The sequence below is a fragment of the Diadema antillarum genome, unplaced genomic scaffold (genome assembly GCF_040938485.1).
Source record: "Diadema antillarum isolate AM-2024a unplaced genomic scaffold, OU_Dant_1.0 scf00000054, whole genome shotgun sequence".
NCBI lineage: Eukaryota > Metazoa > Echinodermata > Echinoidea > Diadematoida > Diadematidae > Diadema > Diadema antillarum.
Genome location: NW_027270943.1, coordinates 565,756 through 588,557, shown reverse-complemented (window position 1 = coordinate 588,557; position 22,802 = coordinate 565,756). Strand labels below are relative to the sequence as shown.

The following is a 22,802-nucleotide window of genomic DNA, read 5'->3' as shown; positions in this document are numbered from 1 at the left end:
ACGGAGACGGGTGCGGTTGCTGAAATCGACCGAAGCCGAGGTGGGGCTTCGTCGTGCAACAATCATGTTTTCCTCGAGGGAAGTTGTCCAGCAGAATGCATTTGAACGGGAAATTTTTCGACAGCGTGAATTATTACTGCGGCGCGAACGGCAAACATGTAAGGAATCCCTGTCACTGAAGCAACGCCAGTTTCTTGCAAAGAAGTCTAAGCTTCTTCTCGAATGTAAAAATTCCTCGGAAGAGCAGAATACAACTACAAGTTCATCTTCATCCTGTGGCAACAAGGAGCAGCACATCAGTGGTGAGTGCATAGAGCAGACCCAGAAGCGTACAAAAACATGTAGTTGCAATGCAAACAAATGCTACTGTAAAGGCATTAGTGCCAGAGTGGAAAACTCAAGCAGATCTATACCTGAGCGAAGCAGGGAAGCATTCATTAGCTTGGAAAGTGTCACTGATGATACAATGTCAATGAACTTAAGGGGATCTGCTAAAAAACAGAGACCTAAGAGTAAAAAGTTTTCAAGTGCAGTGCCTCAAGTAGAGTCGCCGTCCACACCATTGCAGCCATACTGTAAGCCTAAGTCACCTACCAAAAGGAATGTTGCCATCAGAGCTGACTCTACAAAAGCATCTACTAGATCCAGGAGACCTCTCCCTGGACATGGGCATCAGGTGAGGATAGAACCAGGGCTTCATTTAGATCCCAGTCAAAGCATCGAGATAACAAACTTCAGTCTTAGACCACAGCACGGGATGAAGAGTAGCTGTTCAAGTGACAAATTTATGGACAGCACCCAGCGCAAAATCAAGGCATTTCTTGATAAGACGTGTGCCGATGCTGTCCGGTCTCGTGCAACTATCAGGCCAGCGGTCAGCATTAGTGACCTCGGGTCAGTGGATGAGCAGCAGATGCCAGTGCCAATCCTAGTGGATGGTGTACTAGGACCAGAAGAGAAGAAGCGCCAGGTGAGCATGGTGTATCCCATGCGTACCCCATCGCCCCGCCCCATTCCCACTTCACATCCTCAAGGCACTGGAGACAGTTCTTACAGGACCCCCTGTAGTGAGTTCTGTAACAAACCAAGTTCACCACTCAACCTTCCACCTATACTTTTGCCTCCAGTGCGAGAAAATCAGAAGTTCCAGCCCAGACAGAGTTCTTGGATGAGACCTTGTGAGAACAGAGTGAATAAACCAATTTCTGAGGAAGACTGGCGTTCTCTAAGAAAGTGTCGCTACTTGCGCATCCCAGAACCCCGAGGTGTAAGATTTAATCTAATGGATAATATTGAACACATATTCAAGTAACTTTTGTGTTGAGAATTTAAAAAAAAAAAATGATACATGAATAACCATTCCAATGGCCCAAAACCCAGTCTGTAGTTGAGCTATTTTGTAACTTTGATCTTCCTTTATCATTATCCTTGCCTGTAGTGAATAGTGAATACTTAGTAATGTGATTAGGATTCTAGTGGCATTTTACCAAGAAAAAAAAAGTCCATTTATCCTCAGCTGGAATTTTGACGAACACTCAATTTTCATGTAAAGTATGTAGTACTTTATGGATGTGGCCGTATTCTGTATTTTCGTAATCAAGAATGACCGGATATTTTGCTCCAGCTTGACATTGTCCTGAGTAACAATAACAGTAGTTTATATAATACAGTTGTATTATATGCTGTTGTGAAGTAAGTACAAGCTAAATCCAGTCTTTTTGAAAAACATGAGAAAAGCATCACTTAAGTTTGAGAAACATTTTAGCAATAGATATGTAGGTGTGTAAAGTTGTCAAGTTTCATAGTACACAAGTTAGAAAACTTGATGTTTGTTTTTTTTTTCTAGAAAATGGCTTCCATGCATGCTTGCAGATACTGTTCAAGGACTTTAGGAAAAATGATTCCAATGCTAGGCTGTGAATATTGTAAGACTATGTGATTACACACCTGTGATCAAATTTTGCACAACTTGTGAAGTGTATGATATATACATGTATCTGTTTTTTATTATAATAGTGGATGAGGCAAAATATATGCAAAGTGTTTAAAGAATGCATTTACCAGATGTTCACTGTAATGAGTAATGGGCGTCTTTTTGTAGGTTCATGAATAAAAACAAAAAGCATTTATATGTTCTTTCCTAAATAGAACAGTGTATGATAAATTTAACAGAAGAGTAAGGCAAGTTGGTAATTTTTAAAGTGCAAACTTTACATGTACCTGAAAATCTATGGTTTTGTATTTCCCATGTACTTCACACTGCCTTAACAGAATGAAAAATACCCATGGCTGCTCTGTCAAAATGACAGAAAGAGAGGATTGTCAGACTTATTTTCAACCAAGAAGCCACATTTTCTATGATGAACTCTTTCTATGCAACTATCACAATCCATAGTGATTGTATTGCAGGGTTTTCTTTCATTTGCCTTTTTAGTATACTTGTCATGGTTACCATTTTTGTAAATTTTTCTTGGATATTTTGCATTTCATTGTTGAAATTAAGCCATTTAATATAGACAGATACAGTTCAGTACACTGTAGTTCAATACTTTTATCCATTCTTGCCATAATGCTGATTGGTGCTGTGTAGTTTTATTGAATAGTACTGTATAATAATATGGTACCAGACACTGTAAGGATCTTTTGAAACCTGAGCCTTACAGTGTCTGTAGTGATATTTGAAAGTTATTGCACAGTTTTCTAAAAAGAGTGGAAAACCTCAGTCAGCAATGTTTTTGTCACTAGCAGTATGCAGACAAGTAAATTTATACTTGCCGTTGTATTGCTAAAGTCTTGCCAAGCACTTATCTATAATACAAGGAGGGTTCTCACATATAGTAAATGAATTGAAAAATAAATTCCATTGGAGAAGTATGATGTATATTGTATACTAATTATTACTTGTATGATTAATATACAAATTCATACTGTTGAATCTAGTATTTTAATGTTTGACTGACTTCACATCAGGTGAAATTGTAGACCATGTACCTTATGACAGCTGTGGAATCTGTAGTTTTACAGCAATAATACTGTCAGTTTTAAAGACATCATGTCTAAATGCTAACCGGAGAGCAGGTTTATAGAGCCGCTCCTCTCCCAGTGTAGGGAATTGGAAAACAAATAAACAAAGCGTGTTAGAAATTCAATTCTACATAAATATCACTCAATGTGGTGATTTCACAGTATCTCTTTCATTCCTGTAGCTGGTCCTTTGAATTTGATAAGTAAAAGTACAGGCTACCCCTATTGCCAGTATAGGTCCAACCTCAGTACTAATGGTCCTACTGGTTTTTCTTAATTTCTCTTGATTCGTTCATGTAGAACCATCTATAAGTTATTTTGTTTCAAACAATATTTTATTTCGATTCCATCATCCATCCTTGATTACAATTCAACATTTAGTTGTTGTTGCGCGCTGCGTGACATTTCAAACATCATATTATTACAAAATACCTGTATTACAAAGTAATTCTTAGGACTGTCATTGTGTCAATTTCTGATTATTCTACTATACACAAACAATACACCGTAACTGCTTCACAAATATACTCATCCCCACAATATTATAAGACCAATTTTGATAATGGGTCAGCAAAACCAATATGTATGTACAATACACAATACAGAATACAATTGGACATTGGATACCCATTATTGACATTGTTGCTCGATAAACAGTGAAAAAGGAAATAAAGAGAGAAGGGCATCAGTTGAAAGATGAATAATTTTGGAAAATTTGTGCATTTTGATTTTTGTGAACAATGGACATTCTCTCATGCCTGTGGCAAAATGATTAGATCATACCTCCGTTATAATGACTTTTAATCTACCTAAGAATAATATCAATTAAAATGAAATTGTTTAAAATGTTATCCCAACTATTTGTCTTTGTACATATTGGTAAAGCTAAAGACTCATGAAGTTCTCTTTGATAATTGAAGGTGAATTACATTACGTAGGACCTATTTGGCTTGTCAATTTCCCGAATTGCAAGACGTAGCAAATTTCACTCCAACACCTCTTGTGTTATAACAATTACCTGCTTATACAAACCTCTATACCGACTCTCTTTTTTTTATAGTCATTTTACAAGAATTACAGCAGTTTATTTATCATTGATGGCAATAAACCGCCCAAAGCGTACTCTGTGTCATCATTATGGATTTCATCTGGTTGAATATGCTTGGTACATACAGTTGACTAGTACATTCTCCGCCGCAGCCCCGAAATTATAGGTGCTGTGAACAATACTCTTAACAGCCTTTTGCGAAAATAGAAGTTCAGTTTGTATACCGAAAGAGAGTTACAACATCCCCGCTGTTTTGGGGTGTGATCCCGCGGGTCCAGGGTTACGAAAACAACGTATGAGTTTATCATATCATTTTTCGGTTTCAAACACGAATGCTGATGGCTCTCTGATCGCGAAACAAAGATAGTGAGTCATTCACCCTGAAGATCCCCCCCCCCTTTTTTTTTTTTGTCGCTTAGTTGATTGACGGCACAGATGGGGAGAAAGGTGTACTTGAGTTTCGCAGATTGAACTTTGGATTGTATGTCAAAGGTCACATATTGCCGCACCCATTGACATGAGAGGCTCACTGAGAGGCAGCGAGAGGGAATGAAGTACATGTATGCATGCCTTGCCCTCTATCAATTCGTACTTTATCAACTCTTCTGACTCGTGCACTGCTATCCTGTCGTTTTCACTTCGAGAGTTTCAACGAGTAAGAACAGCAGGTATTGCTTACATATACCCCAGTCACCGCGACAATATGATTTTGCGTTATAATATAGGCCCTACATCATGCAAAATTCTCAATGTTGGAACAGTTTGCTAGGCACATAAACATAACTTAATTAAAGAGGTTTAACCTGAAATATGTTACTATTAAGGAGATTGAACGTCTTTGAAATGAGACACTAACTTGTTCGATCTGTCGAGTGGAAATAAACTATTGTCCTTAGTTTCCCGAAACGACACGAGTATCCCGACCTGTTCTTTGTTGCTATAGTTTGTGGCACCAAATCATATCAACATTTTCAGATTTTGATTATGACATGCTCATTGTTTTCAGTTGCGGTAAAGTGCATGAGCCGTCTATAATATGCGATGTATAACTCTCACAATCTGGAAGTGTATTACTAATTTCATTAAACGCTTTGGATATGAAGGATAAAATATACCGCTTAAACTTAGTATTGTATACTCTCTAAAAAGATCGAGTGAAAATACTCGTGAAGGAGTGAATAACAAAAACAAGGTGAATTTCGAGTGAAATTGGAGTGAATTCTGAGTGAAAATCTTCATTTTCACTCATTTTGGAGTGAACTCAGGGATCATTGAAAAATTTTGGAGTGATCCCCGAGGTCACTCTAAAATGAATGGAATAAAAATGAACATTTACACTCAAAATTCACTCCGATTTCACTCGAAATTCACTCTTCTCTTTTATTCACTCCTTCAAGAGTGAACATTTTCACTTGATTTTTTTTTTTTTTTTTTTTAAGAGAGTACCTGCTAAATTACCTACAAAAAATGTGTATACAGTGTATTTTCATGCACAGACCGATGGAATAGTGTATGACGCTTTCAATAAACTGACCAGCATCACGGTAAAAACAAGACAATTTTAACATTCTGCTCTTCTGTACTAATTATACATTATTTTCATTAATCTCAAAGTCATCTCGAACGTGTTTTTTAATTGCATTTTAAGAATACAATTTAATAACAAGTTGAAGGAGAGCAAGATCATGAAGAAAAAGGAGGAGCAAGTAAACAGTTATAATAATTAGCAATTTATTTTATAATCCTATGTAGGAAAATATAGAGAAAGCATCGTATAAACAATCTCTTCAATCCTTGTGCCCATAGTGCGGGGCTGTTCGTTGCAGGTGCCCAGAATGATCGATGTATAATTCTGAACATTGTTGTAACTTTGACGCCATCAAATTTTCATGCCTCCGCCACAAAGTGATGCCGCCGGAGCGATACTTTCGTGTCGCTCTTGCGTCCATAATCGATTTTCACGACAGAACCGTTCAGGACATCCAAATGAAATGTTGTAGAATTATATGTAGGGTTTAAATAGCTTGTAAATCACCTTTTTTTTCCGGAAGGATGCTCTTATATAGTTAGAGTGATCAGTCGTTAATATGTCATGAAGTCAAGTCGACTATGGTTTTGAATTGTTTTTTAGAAGACAGTGAGAACAATATGGAAACAAGTGATAAGAGGAAACAAGATCGAGAAAAGGGGAGATGAAGAAAGGAGGACAAAGTACAATATTGTAACAAGATGTGATCAAATTGCTTGTTGTGTGTGTGTGTGTGTGTGTGTGTGTGTGTGTGTTTGCGTGTGTATTTCCTTCCTCCTCCCTCCCTCCACCCCCCCCCCCCCCCCCTTACATGATCATCGAGCGGTATTGAACACCCGGAGTAGAGGAGTTTATAGGAGCAACTTTATGCCGGAATCATTCTCTGGTAGGTCCTTGTACTCACATTTTATTGGTACCTGGTAGGCCCTATAATAATTCAAGATTTAAGTGTCAGTTTATCGCAGTGTGCCTGATCAGGTGCCGTGGAACCGGGGGCTGGCGGGCTGCAGCCCCCCCCCCCCCCCCCCCCCCCCCACACACACACACACACACACTTGGCTCGTCAAGTAAAAAATATATAAAAAGAAAAGCCTTTGGGGGAAAAATCGGGGAAAAAATCACAACAATCATGAATTTCAATTTCTAAAGATTCCACCCTCAGATTCTTCCTGGTGAATGAAATCAGAAGTCCGTAGGACCTACAGGTACCATGTAATGACGGCACCAATTTCAGATATTTTTTCCCCCAGGTAATGATATGAAACGCTTTACAGTATTTCTGTGTCTATTCGGGAAGCTCGGGCAGCAAAATAACAGCGACACATCGAACTGTTTGTCATGTTCCCAGGCCCCTATGTTATGTGCTGTGCACATGATTGTGGCATGGAATTACGCATGCGCTGTGGTGTCATCAAGGCGCGCGCTTTTGAGTTCCGCGGCAAAGGTACGACCTGGGACAAAAGCATCACGAACATCATCATGCTTGGACAAGCGAAGATATCAGCCTTTTTCAGCCCAGTGCAGGCGAAGAGGCCACTTTCGAACGTTTGTAACGTGAAGGTATGGGTTATTTCTCTAAGAAATACCTCAGTATTTGATTAACCTTATGAATTAGACAGACCAGCTCGTCAGAGCTTGTCATTGCTGTATTTAGTCCCATACATTATATATTATGTTTGTATTCTGTGCAAGTCGATCTGTCGTGCAAATCACGAAAGCGAAACCGATTCCGAGTGCTGGGCGTTATTAGAACTGTCTAAACTCTCACAATAGCAAGACGTGTTTCATGCAGTATAATGATAATTTACCCCCTTAAAAACCCATGATTGCCCTTTGCCCTGCTGTCAATTCCGGAACATTTTTTACAAAGCAGTAAATTTATGCCAGTAATCTGGTGATACTCGGCTCGGGTCAGTAGACAGTAGATCTATTTTAAACATTAATAAACGTTTAGCAATAATACTAGCATACCGCATCATAGACGTCTCTACCGACGCGACCTACGTACTGCATACATGACCATTCTCTCCACTGATTACGGTATGATGAGGCTCGGCTCAGGTTTGATACTAGTTGCGCATAGTAGATAGACCTAACTTCAAGCTTCTGTTCCTAGTAGAGTACTGGGAGTTTGTGCATAACATACAAGGCATCAATCATCATGATGCTTACATGTATTTGTGAGTTTCCAATTCTGCCAACTAAACCATGCATTGCTGACATGAAAGACAAGGAAATTACTTGATTGTGTAAGAATCATGGTGGATGTAGAAAAAAAAAAATAAGTAGAAATACCTGTACAGTTATTGTGGTAATTATTTGAATCGAACAATTGCAGCATTTGTATTCCTAAATACATTCACATTAGCAGAAGTCAACATGTTATGGATATCGATGTCACATCAGGAGCCTTGGAAAATATATAAAGCTAAAGCCATAAGGAGCTTGAACCTTCAGTAGCACACAGGGAATCAAAATACATTGTAGTAGTTTAGTTGTACTGCAATTTTACTAAATCACATGTAGAAGCCTGACCTCCACCATCCAGAATAGCAGAAAAGTTATCAGGCAACTCCCTTTGCCTTCCTTTCATCTGTGTTATGGCTTTCAGTTGTAGATAATTGTTTGATTTTCATCAACTACCCTCTTTTTTATAGACTTTAAAGATGTTACTTATATGTATATATATATATATATATATATATATATTCAATATTTAAATACATGTATTATGGTGGCTCCTATAACATGATGTGTATGTATATTACGTATATACCTATGCTGAGTATACACACATATACTGGCATACCATATAATGTATACACACACTAAGTGAACAAAATGTATAACTTTGAAATACAGACACCATCTCCCAAGAAGATCAAAGATGACAGCAACACCAGTCCCAGCAGTTGCAACCTAAGTCCTGAGCAGAAGGAAAGAATGCTGAAAAAGCGGGAGGAAGCGATGAAAAAACTGAAGACTAAGGAAAATCTGCCTTCCATAAAGAATGCTCCAGAAGGATTCAGTCATTCATGGGCTAAGGCACTCTCTGCTGAGTTCTCCAAACCTTATTTCATCAAGGTAAGACATGAACTACATCCAATAATCATATTTTTCATATTTTTTTAATTTCAAGTCAAAGTTGATTTCAGTAAAAGTGATCAAAGATAAGTTTATACACTGTAATTCACTACCTGTGACAAGTTCTCCCATATTTTCTCAATGTGGCTAGACCAGATTTTGCTCTCAGTGACTCAAAGCTATGGAATGGCAGATTTCAAAACATAAAAAATCTGAAAGCTATTTAAAGGTTCTTGAGGAGGTGTGGTATTACAATGTATCATTGTTCTGATTCTTTATTTCTACATGTCTTTGTCCTTTTTTCCCCCTTTTCTTCTATGCTTTTAGCTACAAGAATTTGTTGCATCTGAGCGAAGGGGTCACACAATCTACCCTCCAGCTCACCAGGTCTTCACATGGACACAAATGTGTCCCATCAAGGATGTAAGTGTGTCTTGGGTGTTTCATGAAAATCAAAATCTGTGAATCAAATGAAGGATATGATATCAATCAGCAAGCATCCACTGGTGGGCTGTCTAGGGATTGCTGGTGTGTGATAATACAGTGGACTCCCATTATAACGAAGTCCTCGGGACCAGCAGTTTTTTTGTTTTTGTTTTTTGTTTTTAATCTAAATTTTGTTATAACCGAACAAAGAAACAATAGATATACATAGAGTGGATAATTTTCCGGCCAGAACTCTTACTTCGTTGTATCTGGAATTTCGTTACAACCATGTTTGTTATAACGGGAGTGCACTGTACACCTTTCTGTTTTCCAGTGGATGACAAGAATTTCAGTAGAATATTATTTCAGTAATGATCCCACTTTAAGTTATATGTTATTATTGTATTTCAGTATTTTATTTATTATTATTTTTTTTTTTTACTTGTAAATGTTCTGTCAGATTTATAAAGGGGTAATGCAGGGCTGCACACTAACCCATTTTTTCTGCCGGTCCAACCTGTCTCTGTCGGACCGGTAAATGCTCCGTTTTACCATTTTTTGCCGGTCCGAACAGAAAATTCACCGGTCAACAACAACAACAACCTAAAAAAACATTAAATGACTTGCAAACGTATTTTCTTGTTTTTGTATGGACGTACCCCCCCCCCACCCATGTACATTTTACAGATTAATATTTTTTTTTAAACTTGCATTATTTATTGCACAAAAAAATTTAAAAAAGATAGGAAAAAATATAATGTTTGTTTGTGAATTACAGTGTAAAATGATAATGAACAAAATCAGATTGTATCAAATGCGTTTGTGACTTTTTCTAAACATCGGCGCACGAACTTGCTGCGTAACCTGCTCTTGGTGGTCAGTTGGATTGCGACGATTTAATGAATTATTTTAGCTGTGATATTTTCTGATGCACGCGCTACAAGGGGTTCTTTATTTTTCTCCCGATAATCTATTCGCATTTGTGCATGCGTTCTTGAAAGGAACACGACATGCAGGGCCGAATTCGCGATCCTTTTTGCGCCCATTTCCACCTCAAATATTAGCGGGATTGTGACGATTTCATAAATTACTTCGGCTGTAATATTTTCTGATGCAAGCACCAAAAGAGGTTGAAAATGTGTCCTTTATTTTTTCCCGACAAACTCTTCGAATTTCGTAAGTGCGTTCTTAAAAAGATGCACCACATGGCCGAATTCATGATACTTTTTTCGCCTATTTCTACCTCAAATATCAGCGGGATTGTGACGATTTCATAAATTACTTTGGCTGTAATCTTTTATGATGCACGCGCCAAAAGGGGTTGAAAATGTGTCCTTTATTTTTTCCCAATAAACTCTTCGAATTTCGTAAGTGCGTTCTTACAGATGTTCCACACAGCCGAATTCATGATACTTTTTGCGCCTATTTCTACCTCAAATATCAGCGGAATTGTGGCGATTTCACGTATTACTTCGGATGTAACTTTTTGTGATGCACGCACCGACAAGAATGGTTGAAAATGCGCTCTTTATTTTTCTCCCCATAATCTCTTCGCATTCCGTACATGCGTTCTACGACACGGCCGAATTCACGGGGTTCAAAGGGGTTGAAAATGTGTCCTGTATTTTTCTCCCAATAATCTCTTCGCATTTCGTACATGCGTATACGACACGGCCGAATTCACGATCCTTTTATCGCCTATTTCTTCATTAAATATCAGACGAATTGTGGCAATTTCATAAATTACTTCAGATGTAATCTTTTGTGATGCACGCACCAGCTAGAATGGTTGAAAATGCCTTCTTTATTTTTCTCCCCATAATCTCTTCGCATTCCGTACATGCGTTCTTGAAAGGTATACGACATGGCCGAATTCACGATCCTTTTTGCGCCTATTTCTACCTCAAATATCAGCGAGATTGCGATGAGTTCATGTATGACTTCGGATGCAATCTTTTATGATACACGCGCCAAAAGGGGTTGAAAATGTGTCCTTTATTTTTCCCCGATAAACTCTTCGCATTTTGTAAATGCGTTCTTAAAAGATACACGACACGGCCAAAAATCATGATTCTTTTGCGCCTATCGTTTCCTCAAACTTCAACGGGATTGAGATGATTTTATGAATTATCACTCGGCTCTATAATCTTTATGATGCACGGGCCAAAAGGGGTTGAAAATGTGTGCTGCATTTTTCACCCAATAATCACTTCGCACTGCGTACATGCCTGTACGTCACGGCCGAATTCACGGTCCTTTTAGCGCCTATCAGCGGGATTGCGATATGTCATTAATTCTTTCGGCAGTAATCTTTTGTGATACATTCACCAGAAGGGTTGAAAATGCGTTCTTTATTTTTCTCCCGGTAATTTCTTCGTATTTGGCGTTTTCAAAATTATACATTGCATGCAGGGCCGATTTCGACATTCTTTTTGCGCCTATTATTGTTTACTCAAATTCCAACGGGATTGCGAAATTTTCATGAATTACTATTCGGCTGTAATTTATATGATGCAAGCGCCAAAAGGGGTGAAAATGTGTCCTTTATTTTTCTCCCACTAATCTTTTCCCATTTCGTACATGCGTTCTTATCTACAAGTATACGACACGGCCGAATCCACGATCCTTTTTGCGCCTATTTCTACCTCAAATATCAGCGGGATTGTGGCGATTTCATGAATTACTTCGGATGTAATCTTTTGTAATACACGCACCAGAAGGGTAAAAATGTCTTTTTTATTTTTCTCCCGATAATCTCGACGCATTTGTGTATGCGTTTTTGATAACCAAGACGGCATGCAGGACTGAATTCAAGATCCTTTTTTGCGCCTATTATTTCCTCAAATTTCAACGGGATTGCGTTGATTTCATGAATTGTTATTCGGCTGTAATCGTTTATGATGCACTCACCAAAATGTGTCCTTTATTTTTTTCTTTTTCTCCTCTATAATCTCTTCGCATTTCGTACATAATCTTTTGGAAGATACGACGCGGCCGGTCGAATTCATGATCCTTTTTGGGACGATTTCTACTTGAAATATGTAAGCGGGACTGCCATGATTTCATGATTTTTTTTTCCTCCCTAGTATTATCTCTTCACATTTTGTGCATGCGTTCTTAAAAAGTACACGGAAGGGCCAATTTCGTGATCCTTTTTGCGCCTATCTTCGTTATGAGAACATTCTGAGCGAATGAAAATATTAATTTGTGAAATGACCGTGCAAAATGAAAATAAACGCAATCAGATCCATTTACTGTATCGCTGAATATCGAATGTGTTTTTACTTTTTCTAAAAATCGACACAAGTAAATTAGTTCTAACATAACTGCCACGCTGCTGCGAAGCCGGGATCGGATCGATCTTGCGTTAAAAAATCATGAGTAAAATGACCTACAAATGCGTGCGCTTCTTTCAATGCTTCTTGTCTGGCATGACCGCCGATCGCAAGCAAACGAGAAGCAGTTACATGCTTTGCATCGTGTGCTTTGCATGTATTGCATTGCATGGCAGTGCGTGAGCAGCGCCAAATGCGCAAGCGAGCGCGAATGTATTAACTGGTCCACTGCTAGTGCTAAAAACTATGTTTACTGTACAAATTGCACCGGTAGACATAAACGAAAACTTGCGTAAAACTTGTTGAACAGTGCGATATCTTGCATTCTGTTTCTCCCTGATCGGGGCTGCTCTTTTCCTTTCTACTGACCCCACCAATGTTTTTTTTTTTTTTTTTTTTTTTTTTACTGGTCATGTCGGACCGGTAACTTGTGGATTTCCTGAAAAGTTACCGGTCCGACAGTGACTTTTACCGGTCTTTGACCGTCGGACCGGCGCCAGTGTGCAGCCCTGGGTAATGTATAATTCATACAGTGTAGATGGGTAGGACAGTGTATAATATTGTCCTGTGGAATCTCCTGTTATGTATCAATGCACAAACTTGAGAAATATTGCAGTATGTTACCTCACAATTTAAATTAGGATAAATGGCTGAAACTATCTCGGACTCATGTTATTTTTCAGTTTACATGGTCAAGGAAAACTCCACTTTATTTTCAAGATGACTTTGTTATAAAGAGTTATGTTAAGTTTAACAGTAAATAGCTTGTACACTTTGATAAAAATTGAGTGAGTTATAGTATAAAAGTTTGACATGTTTTTAGAAAACAATTATTGTTAATTGCTGTTTCATGTAAAGATTTGTAATTTTAAGATTTTAGAATGTTTTTGTTAATAGCAATGAAGCTTTCATTGTGCTTTTTAATAACTTCAGCCTTTAATCAAAGGTGACCAAAAATCAACATAAATATGTACAGAGTGGAAAAATATCAAAGTTTGTCATATATGCCAGACATTGCCAGTATTATATGTTTGTGAATTTGACGTCTACTCAATACTTTGTCTTTCATGCAACCAGGTGAAAGTTGTGATTCTTGGTCAAGATCCATATCATGGACCCGGTCAGGCCCATGGTAAGATTTATTTGCTTTCCTTTGTTTCATTAGTTAGCTAGTCTCATTCCTTTTTTTTAAATTCTCTACACACAGCAATTAAACACTTTTTATGAGAAGATACAGGGAAAGGATGTGAGAATATTACACTCACCAGAGTTCCACTCTCAAGCAGAGATGCATTTCACTATTGGGAGAGGAATTTCATTGGGTACAGATTGGTTTGCAAGCTTGTTTATTTCTGCACACACCTTGATTGATATTGGGAGCATATTAGAAATACAAACCAATTTCCCACCACTGTGAGATTTTAAATGCCAAAACAGTCAACAGTTTACTTTACTTGCTGTGTTCAGGCCATACAAAGTGACAAAAAAAAGGTGTGACTTAATTTCGTGATACACACACACTGAGAATTCACCACCAGGTACATATCTTGTGCACATTATGTTCACACAAGCAAATAGGACAAATCACAAACTCATCACATACACACTAGGCTGAGAGGTAACACTACCTGGTTTGTTTCAGTAGCATGCAGTAGACTACTGTCTATCATGCATGGAGTGACTAATCTTTGTCTCTGATTGTTGTGTGAGTGACTTGTCGTTTAAAGTACTTGCCACTCATAGAAGCAAGTGGGATGTACCTGTTTGTTACATGTCAGTTTGTTCAATGTGGGTATAATGTACAGGTAACTGTTTTTTTTTTTGTTTTTTTTTTTTTGGGGGGGGGGTATATACAGTTTAGATGTGATGTACCATTTGTCTGACCATGGACCTACAACAAAAAATGTGCTAATTTTTGTCCTTTGAAGTAAGACACTATATTGATATCAACTATACATATTTCAGATACAGTAATGTCCATCACTCATGCGTGAAGATATCAGCAGTTGCTATTGGGGGGAATTTCATGAAGCATTTTGTTTGATATTTTTTTCTGACAAACTGTTATAAGTTACTGAAATCCTTGCACCCAATTGGCTTAGAGCTTGTTAGACAAAATGCTTTATGAAATGCCCCCCGAAGATGCCATAGTGACAGTGTTTCTAGATTTTATCATGAATTATTAATTCACCTATGATTTGATGACATCAAAGTAATCTCATCCCCCCCCCCCCCCAAAAAAAAAAAGGATTTAAAAAAATGTAAATCCAGATAACTTACAGTGTGCCCTCTTTGTTTTGACTCTGCAGGACTATGCTTCAGTGTGCGCACAGGAATCAGGCCTCCCCCAAGGTACCATCAACAAGTGATTTTCGATTTCTCTCTCTGTTTATTTGAAGTTGTGTCCTGCAAACATTTGTTGTAAAAAGTATCAAACACAAATGGTAAAAAACATCAATCAAGTGAGAGGAAATAAGAGCCAAAAGTGGCTTCATACTTTCCTGAGAGTTATGATGACATTAGTGTAGCCTGATGCAACTTCCCTGCGTTGCCACTTTGATGTACCATAAGTGATAAATTATGGCTGCCCCACTACCCCTTATGGACCTGTTAGCATCCTTTGGTCTATAAAGGTATCTGCACTTGGTATGATTTACGTCTGCTAGTGTATGAGAAGAATGTTGAAATCAAATGATATCAAAGTGCTTTGTGTGCCATAGAATGTGACTGTGCTTTGTTTTCCTTGGTATCTCTGCAGTCTGGAGAACATGTTCAAGTGCCTAGAGAAGGACATACCAGGCTTTAAGCACCCAGGACATGGCAACCTCACAGGCTGGGCTAAACAAGGTATGGTACCAGTACCATACACTGTACATGCATTGTTTGAAGTGAACTGTATCAAACACAGTCTGAATGGAAACAGCAAGAGGAACTCTTTTTTTTTTCCCCCACACCATGTATATACTGGTAACCATTTTGAAATAGAGTGCACAGCTTTCTGGCACACATGTCATATATTTCTAGCAGTAGGGAGAGTGCAGCAGTATAGTTATTCATTGAATCTAGTAGGTAACAATTTATTACAGTGCACTCCCGTTACAACGAACACGGTTATAACGAAATTTCGTTAAAACGAAGTAAAACTTCTGGTCCCAAAATTATCGCCATTAAAGTCTATGGTACAAAATTCGCTTATAACAAACACGGTTATAGCGAAATTTTCGTTATAACGAAGTCTTTTCCGAGCACCACTGACAAAGAAAAACAAAAGAAATGTGCTCCGTTATAACGAAATGCGGATCGCTTTCGAAAATACGTAGTGGAACAAGGCATTTACAGCGTCTCTGCATGGGCGAACGTGTCACATCACTGTGTGTTCGCTTGGTGTGTCACGCACAGTTTCCGAGGGGAACTTGCGTTATTGTAATACAATAATCTGAAATTGATTAACTATTTGTTTTATTGTTCACATAGCTTTCCAGTGTATGACAAGTATTCAACAAACAGAATATCATATATGCGTGGCTTCCTTGTTTTCGTTATATATTGTATTTGTTCAGTTATAACGAAATTTCGTTATAATGAAAGAAAACCGCCAGTCCCGAGCATTTCGTTATAATGGGAGTGCACTGTAGTGGCAGAGCATTTAAAACAGATGTTTGTGTATCAATGCGCAAACATTATACAGTGCACACCCATTATGATAAATTGTTTAGATGAGACTTTCATTACAAGGAAGTAAAAATTCAAGTCACAACATTATTATCTATATACCTTTATATACTTTATTGTTTGGCTACTATAAAATTGTGATACAGTACTGTATAATGAAAGAAAACTGCTGGTCCTGAAGACTTCATTATAATGGGAGTTGCCTGTAATATTTGAAAGTTCGTGGAGGTATACAACCACTTTCTGTAAGCTTCCCCTCACATTCAAGAGTGCTGGATACTCTGCCACTGTTGCTAATCATTTGCTATTTTATGATTTTGAATTCTAGCTGAGAGATCAGTGGCATGTGCTATTTTACACATGGAACTTTTGATACATTTCTTTCTAACTGCTATAAGGGAATTATGAAGTAATCCACGAATGTATTTTTGCCTTCACATGGCTATGTTTAGCATTGCTGCAATCCAAAAAGAATGATCAGAATAAATCTTGCCTCAAGTTTGTAGGATTTCAGACATTGCTGTTGTACTTGCAGTAGCCTGCAGATTATTTTTGCCAGCTGTGAAACAAATTGTGACTGTGGACTCGTTTACATGACACACAAAGAACAAGATGTCAGTTGAGAATGAGAAGGGCGTTTAGTTGTCTCGAACACTATGGCCCGAATTCACAAAGGTGATACAAATGAAACCATGGTTTAAACCATGGACAAAAACCATGGAGCGCCAAGTGTCGCACGGATTATTTCGTTACGAAATTGGTCATTTCTTAGACAAAATGACCGTTTCGTTAATGAAAATTATCATTTCGTGGACAAAATTTTCATTCAGTTACAAAACGTTGTCATTTCGATACAAAATAGTCATTTCATCGACGAAATGACTGATTTCGTAACGAAATATTCCATGCGACAGTAGGCGCTCCATGGTTTTTGTCCATGGTTTAAACCATGGTTTCATTTGTACCACCTTCGTGAATTCGGGCCTATGGGTTTAGTGGCAAATTAACGCCCTTCTCATTCACACCCAGTGAAGAGTGAAAGAGATAAATGAGAGTTTTTCTCCATCTTATTGTCTTCTTCTGTAGGAGTTCTTTTGCTCAATGCAGTCTTGACTGTTCGTGCCAGTAATGCGAACTCGCACAAGGATCGTGGTTGGGAGACGTTCACAACAGCAGTCATTTCTTGGCTCAATGCACACCTCTCTGGGGTAGTCTTCCTGCTGTGGGGCTCATATGCACAGAAGAAGTGCAGTTTCATCAACTCGGTAAGTTATGTAGGAATGGCCCACAAGCTTACCAGGTAGTTGATGTCATTTCCACACCAGGTACTCATCTACTAAAACAGCAACACAAACTTTCTCCTTCAAGAGAAGGGGGACTCTCTAAAATTGAATTTTTACTTACTTACTTGTAGGATATCTATAGTCATCTAATGTATCTTCTCTATTCGTATCAGCTTCTGTCTTTCCAGCATATAAAACAAACTTATGAAAAGATTTTCTTTTTTTTTAAAATTACATGGGGAGTAAATATTATGCATGCTGAGGGAAATCCACTTGAACAAACACAGACAATGCAAACTCCAGGTTCGAAAAAAATCTTCCAGACAAACAAACAAGCATGAAAACTTGTGGCCATGTTGTCATGTAAGTGATATACTCGGTGTCCATCTGTCACTATGTCCATAATTTTTATGAAGACTGCTGTTTTCTATTTCATTTTTCATGCAATGACAGTGAAATTATGGTTTGATGTTGTGGATTCATTGAGTGTACATAGGCTGGAAATTCACTAGCCTATATTCACATATCATGTGTTTGAAGTCGAAACTATTATTTAAACTTAATGGACTAATATAGCATGAAATAGGCATACATTGTACATTAGTTATGGATGTGAGTATCAATGCGCAGTTATAATTGAACATCAGTAGATGTATGTAATCTCTCATGCGCCTTATGCTGAAGAAATATGCATAAACCATGGACTAAATTCAAACCACCTTTGTGAATACGGGCTATTGTGTCTCAGGTTGGTGATATGCAGTGTACAGTCTTACTGACTTGACTTTCAAAGGTTTCTGAATATGAGGGTGTGTCTATGTGCATTCATGTGTGAATGTATGTGTGTGTGTGTGTGTGTGTGTGTGTGTGTTTGTCTCCATACCTGTTTGTACGTGTGAAGAGTGGCCATCATGGACACTAATGGTTTTTCATATACAATGTACTGGCCTAGTCAGGGATCATCTTGTGTTTTGTTCCACAGAAAAAGCACCACGTTCTGAAAGCAGTCCACCCCTCCCCTCTGTCGGCTCATAGAGGCTTCTTCGACTGTCAGCACTTCTCTAAGACCAACGAACTCCTGAAGAAATCTGGGAAGAAGCCCATCGACTGGACAAGACTCAGTGACAAAGACTGAACTTAAGACCAGGTCCAGTCAAGTCCTGTCTCAGCAACCAACATGAAACTCTCTCCTTAACATGACCCAAAAGTGAAGAAGATAACAACAGACTTAGCATGATATCCTTACAATCATAACTTCCTCCAGTTTTGTTTCTTTACAGTACTAGCTCAGACTGGGCAACAAGACTCCATCAAACCTTATTTACAGAGAGAAATAGAGAGTGAGAGAGAGAGAGAGAGAGAGAGAGAGAGAGAGAGAGAGAGAGAGAGATGGAGAGAAGATATCCCAAGATGCTACACCACATATACGTATGTCATTCAGATGGCGTCTTTTCATTCAGGCCTCATTCGGGAGAAAATTTGTCTGTTTGTCATGTTTTAACCTCAGTGCCTTACAGCTGTATTAGACTGATATCACTCAGATGTCAGTCTCCAGAAATAAAGTGCCAAAGTAAAATGTTACCTGCAGTAGATTATTGATGTTACTACAGTGTAGTTTCATACTGTCAATATGATAAAGAGAGTGTCATGTGGATGTATGGGTATTACATTTTAGATTCATAGTATGGCAGAAATACAAAGCAAAACTGGAAAGTGTGCTCATTTTGAGATATATTTAAGTACAATATGTACAAGTTGCAGTCTCCACAATCAGAGCAGCTTTGAAGTCATTAGTTTTCTTTAGAGAAAGCATTCTGAAATTTTCCAATTTGAATGCTAAAGCAATGGAGGCAAAATACTCCATAACAGCAATTTAAGTGCACTTCCATTAATCTTACACAATCTCATACAATGTGTATGGTATATATACTGATTATTCTGCCAATAATCCTTGCCCAAGTAAACATATCACATTCTAGGTAGGAAATTAACATCATTTGTTAAGATATACAAGAAACTTAAGTTAAGATACATGAAGTACATCACTGGCTTCCAGCCCATAAAGCTACGATAGGCTTTTTTGCAGTCTGTTCATTGTGTGCTTTGTCTTTGCTTTGTTGAATAAAGGACACCGCAAGATGTAGCAGTCATTCCATTAGGCAGGTAATCATCTCCTTGCTGTGAAAAAAGTGGGTGCAGAAAAAGAGCAAGACATTGGGAGCAGGTTGCCAGAGATGAAAACCAGCTACAGTATTCTTAGAAACTCATTCCTGAAATGTGTTAACAACGAACCATGTATACTTGTAACAACAGTAACTGTTTACTGCATTAAGTTTTCTTTGTGTTGAAGAATTTGATAATGTTAAGAACACCGTTAGAAAGTTTTCCTGTTGTTTATATAGATGCCATCATCGGTCAAGTGCAAAAACCAAGTTCACATCTGTCCCCGTCCCCATGTCTTCCCTTGTGTAAATACTGTGTTTGTAAATCCTGTCTGTTTATCCCATTAAGTTTTCAAAGATGTTGATGCAAGCATGTATTGGGATGAGATATAGTAGGAAGAAATGCTCTTACTGCTGGTAAATCTAAAATTACCAACAGTAAGAGTGAATGTTGTATATGTGTATGATCAATTGTATGTTATGTATATGTTTCAAACAGTGCTCACTTGTTTTTACCAGCTCAAAAAGAATGCAGTAGAAGTGTAAATGTACAGAGGGGCCATGAAGCGCTTTCATTTTCAAGAAGTAACCAAAACTTTGTACAAATTATGCTTGTAAGTAAAGCATCACATAAAAATTGCACTTTTAAGTCTCTGCACCAACCTAGTGGGAAAGAGAGCTAACATAATGACTGGCAGTACAGCATGTGAAAGTATAAGTACTGTACATTTTGAGCTAGCAAGCCTTTGACTGTGACTTGTAACTACAGTACTTCAAACTTCTGTTGAGTCAGAGTAAATATGCCTGTCCAGGCAGTGTTTATCTTTGAATATAATAAACTCCTACAAAATACAGCATGTTCAATTTCAATGCACATTGCATTTCTTTTATTCTTTGTTGTTATCAAACCCATAGCTAAGTCTTTGTCTGCCAATGTCGTTGGGTTTTTTACTGGTAAGTCTAGAGCACTAGAAAGTCTGCATGAGTTGAATGTATCAAGATAAAAGAAAGCTTTGACCTACACAGTATCTGCATTAAATGATTTGACTTCCAAACACAGTTCGTATTTTGACTCCAGAATTTATTTCAACCCTAGCAGATATTTGACATAATGTGACTTCCACTAGTACAGCATTGTCTGCATTTTCCCACACGTGTATGGGAAAAAGTCCCTAGTTACCTATGGAGTGACTATCACTATGTATCAGGAGCAAAAGTTGTCTTCCATGCTTCGTTGATACATTATGGTCCATTACTTGCATGCACATAGCAAATTGTATTACAGTACCTATACAATGTATATGTAAATACTTTCTCAAGCAGTAGAAATATGTGTATACACTGCAAGACACACTGCAACACAGTATTCAAGAATTTTTGGCATCTGATGCTTCGGCTGGTGGTACATGTATTTCATTTTGTTTGCTTGATTATTTTGTCTCCCTAGTTTTTATTGAAGGGACCTAATTATACACAGCCCTGTTGCTGTACAGAAGTCGTTCGCACGGCGACTGGTCAGGTTAGCAGGAAGCTGACTTATGTCACATGAATCACACTGGTGTCTATGTGTTGTACACTTGATATGTCATCATTGGACAGGGCGGTAGGTTTTCATGCAAGTGCATGTCACATTTGTATCTTACGAAACAAGGGTACGTGATGTTAAATATTTCTGTACATAACATGATCTTCCATTCATGTTAAGTCTGGTATATTTTTATTATGCCTCCGCCACGTAGTGGTGCCGGAGGCATTATGTTTTCGGGTTGTCCGTCCGTCCGTACGTCCGTCCGCTTTCGTTTACGCGATAACTTGAGTAATATTTACTGGAATTTTACCAAACTTGGTCCAAGTATGAAGTATGATGGGGCAATGATTTGATTAGATTTTAGGTGAAATCGGCAAAAGGTCAAAGGTCAAAGGTCAAGGTCATATCATGAAATTTATCCGTTTACGCGATAACTCAAGACTGTATGGAGCAAATTTCACCAAACTTTGTTGGAGGATGATGTATGATGGGACAATTACTTGATTAGTTTTTCAGTGAAATCGGACAGAGGTCAAAGGTCAAAGATCAAGGTCAAATCCTAAAATTTATCTGTTTACGTGATAACTCAAAACTGGATGAAGCAGCTTTCACCAAACTTGGTCCAAGGATGATGTATGATGGGACAATTAGTTGAGTAAATTTTAGTGACATTGACAAGAGGTCAAAGGTCAAAAGGTCAAGGTCAAATGCTAAAAATGTTGCTATTTCCCCCATATCTATGCAATGCCCGCAGTTATTTTCTTGAAACTTAGTGTAGACATGTAGTACTGCATAAAGATTCTCCAGAGAGTTTCATGTCATAAGGTCAAAGGTCAAAAGGTCAAAGGTTAGGTGAAAATGTTGCAATATCACATTTCTCACAAATGGTTCAATGTATCTTCATGGAACTTGGTACATATGCATGTACTGACTGGCAGGGATTATCTAGGGAATTTAGGGGTCATGGGTCAATAGTCGGGGTCAAAGGTCAAGGTCAACTCCTCAAAATGTTACTATTTCCCTCATTCACTAGTATATGCAATAATTGCATTATTAGTTTTAAAATTTAATATATGTACATGTATTACTTAATGGAGATTCTCTTGGAAGTTTCCAGCCAGAAGGTTAAAGGTCAAAGGTTAAGGGTCAAAGGTTAGGTTTGAATGAAAAAAAAAGATATATTTTGTACTGTACACTCTTTCTTCATACCTTGAAAATTATACTCAATGCATAAACTTAAAGGTCGGTCAGAAGTCAAGTAAAAATTTTCAATTCCCCAAATATGTGTACCTAGCAAACCCAGTTCGTGGAAAGTGAACATTCAAGATATTTCTGATAAACCTGTTATTTCGATATTTTGCCAGTTATGTGAAACTGTCATCACACATTGTGAAGACATTGTACCATACACCTATTGGGAGAATCATGCATTATGGCGGAGGCATCAGTCGCCGTAGCGACATTTCTAGTTGTCTTTGTACTTTCGCAGCTTTTTATTAAAAGGATTTTGTACGTTTACATAATTCATGCTCGCAAATGTTGTCCTTTCTTTCTGGGAACATCACTGCCATGTTACCTGCATTTAACCCCGATGAGTCCAACCGATGACAAGGGGCAGTGAACTCCTTTTAACCCTAAAAGGGCCGGGGGGGGGGGGGGGGGGGCGGAATTCGCGCTATAATTCTGTAACGCGAGAAGGCCTCGTCGCGAGG

General features: G+C 38.1%; 1 protein-coding gene across 1 annotated transcript; it reads left to right on the top strand.

Moving 5' to 3' along the window:
- Positions 1-7,043: 7,043 nt before the first annotated feature.
- LOC139715741 (uracil-DNA glycosylase-like) lies at positions 7,044-20,411 on the top strand. The gene is made up of 8 exons (XM_071627292.1): positions 7,044-7,160; positions 8,463-8,684; positions 9,012-9,107; positions 13,523-13,577; positions 14,755-14,797; positions 15,204-15,292; positions 17,204-17,382; positions 18,383-20,411. The coding sequence occupies exons 1-8, from the start codon at positions 7,080-7,082 to the stop codon at positions 18,533-18,535; spliced, it is 918 nt and encodes a 305-aa protein (XP_071483393.1). The 5' UTR covers positions 7,044-7,079; the 3' UTR covers positions 18,536-20,411.
- Positions 20,412-22,802: the final 2,391 nt, after the last annotated feature.

Bases quoted from the DNA above. Each gene is read 5' to 3' on its own strand.
- LOC139715741 (XM_071627292.1), top strand. From the start codon at position 7,080: ATGCTTGGACAAGCGAAGATATCAGCCTTTTTCAGCCCAGTGCAGGCG. The intron at 7,161-8,462 runs GTATGGGTTATT...TTTGAAATACAG, and splicing joins CGAACGTTTGTAACGTGAAG to ACACCATCTCCCAAGAAGAT. The intron at 17,383-18,382 runs GTAAGTTATGTA...TTTGTTCCACAG, and splicing joins AGTGCAGTTTCATCAACTCG to AAAAAGCACCACGTTCTGAA.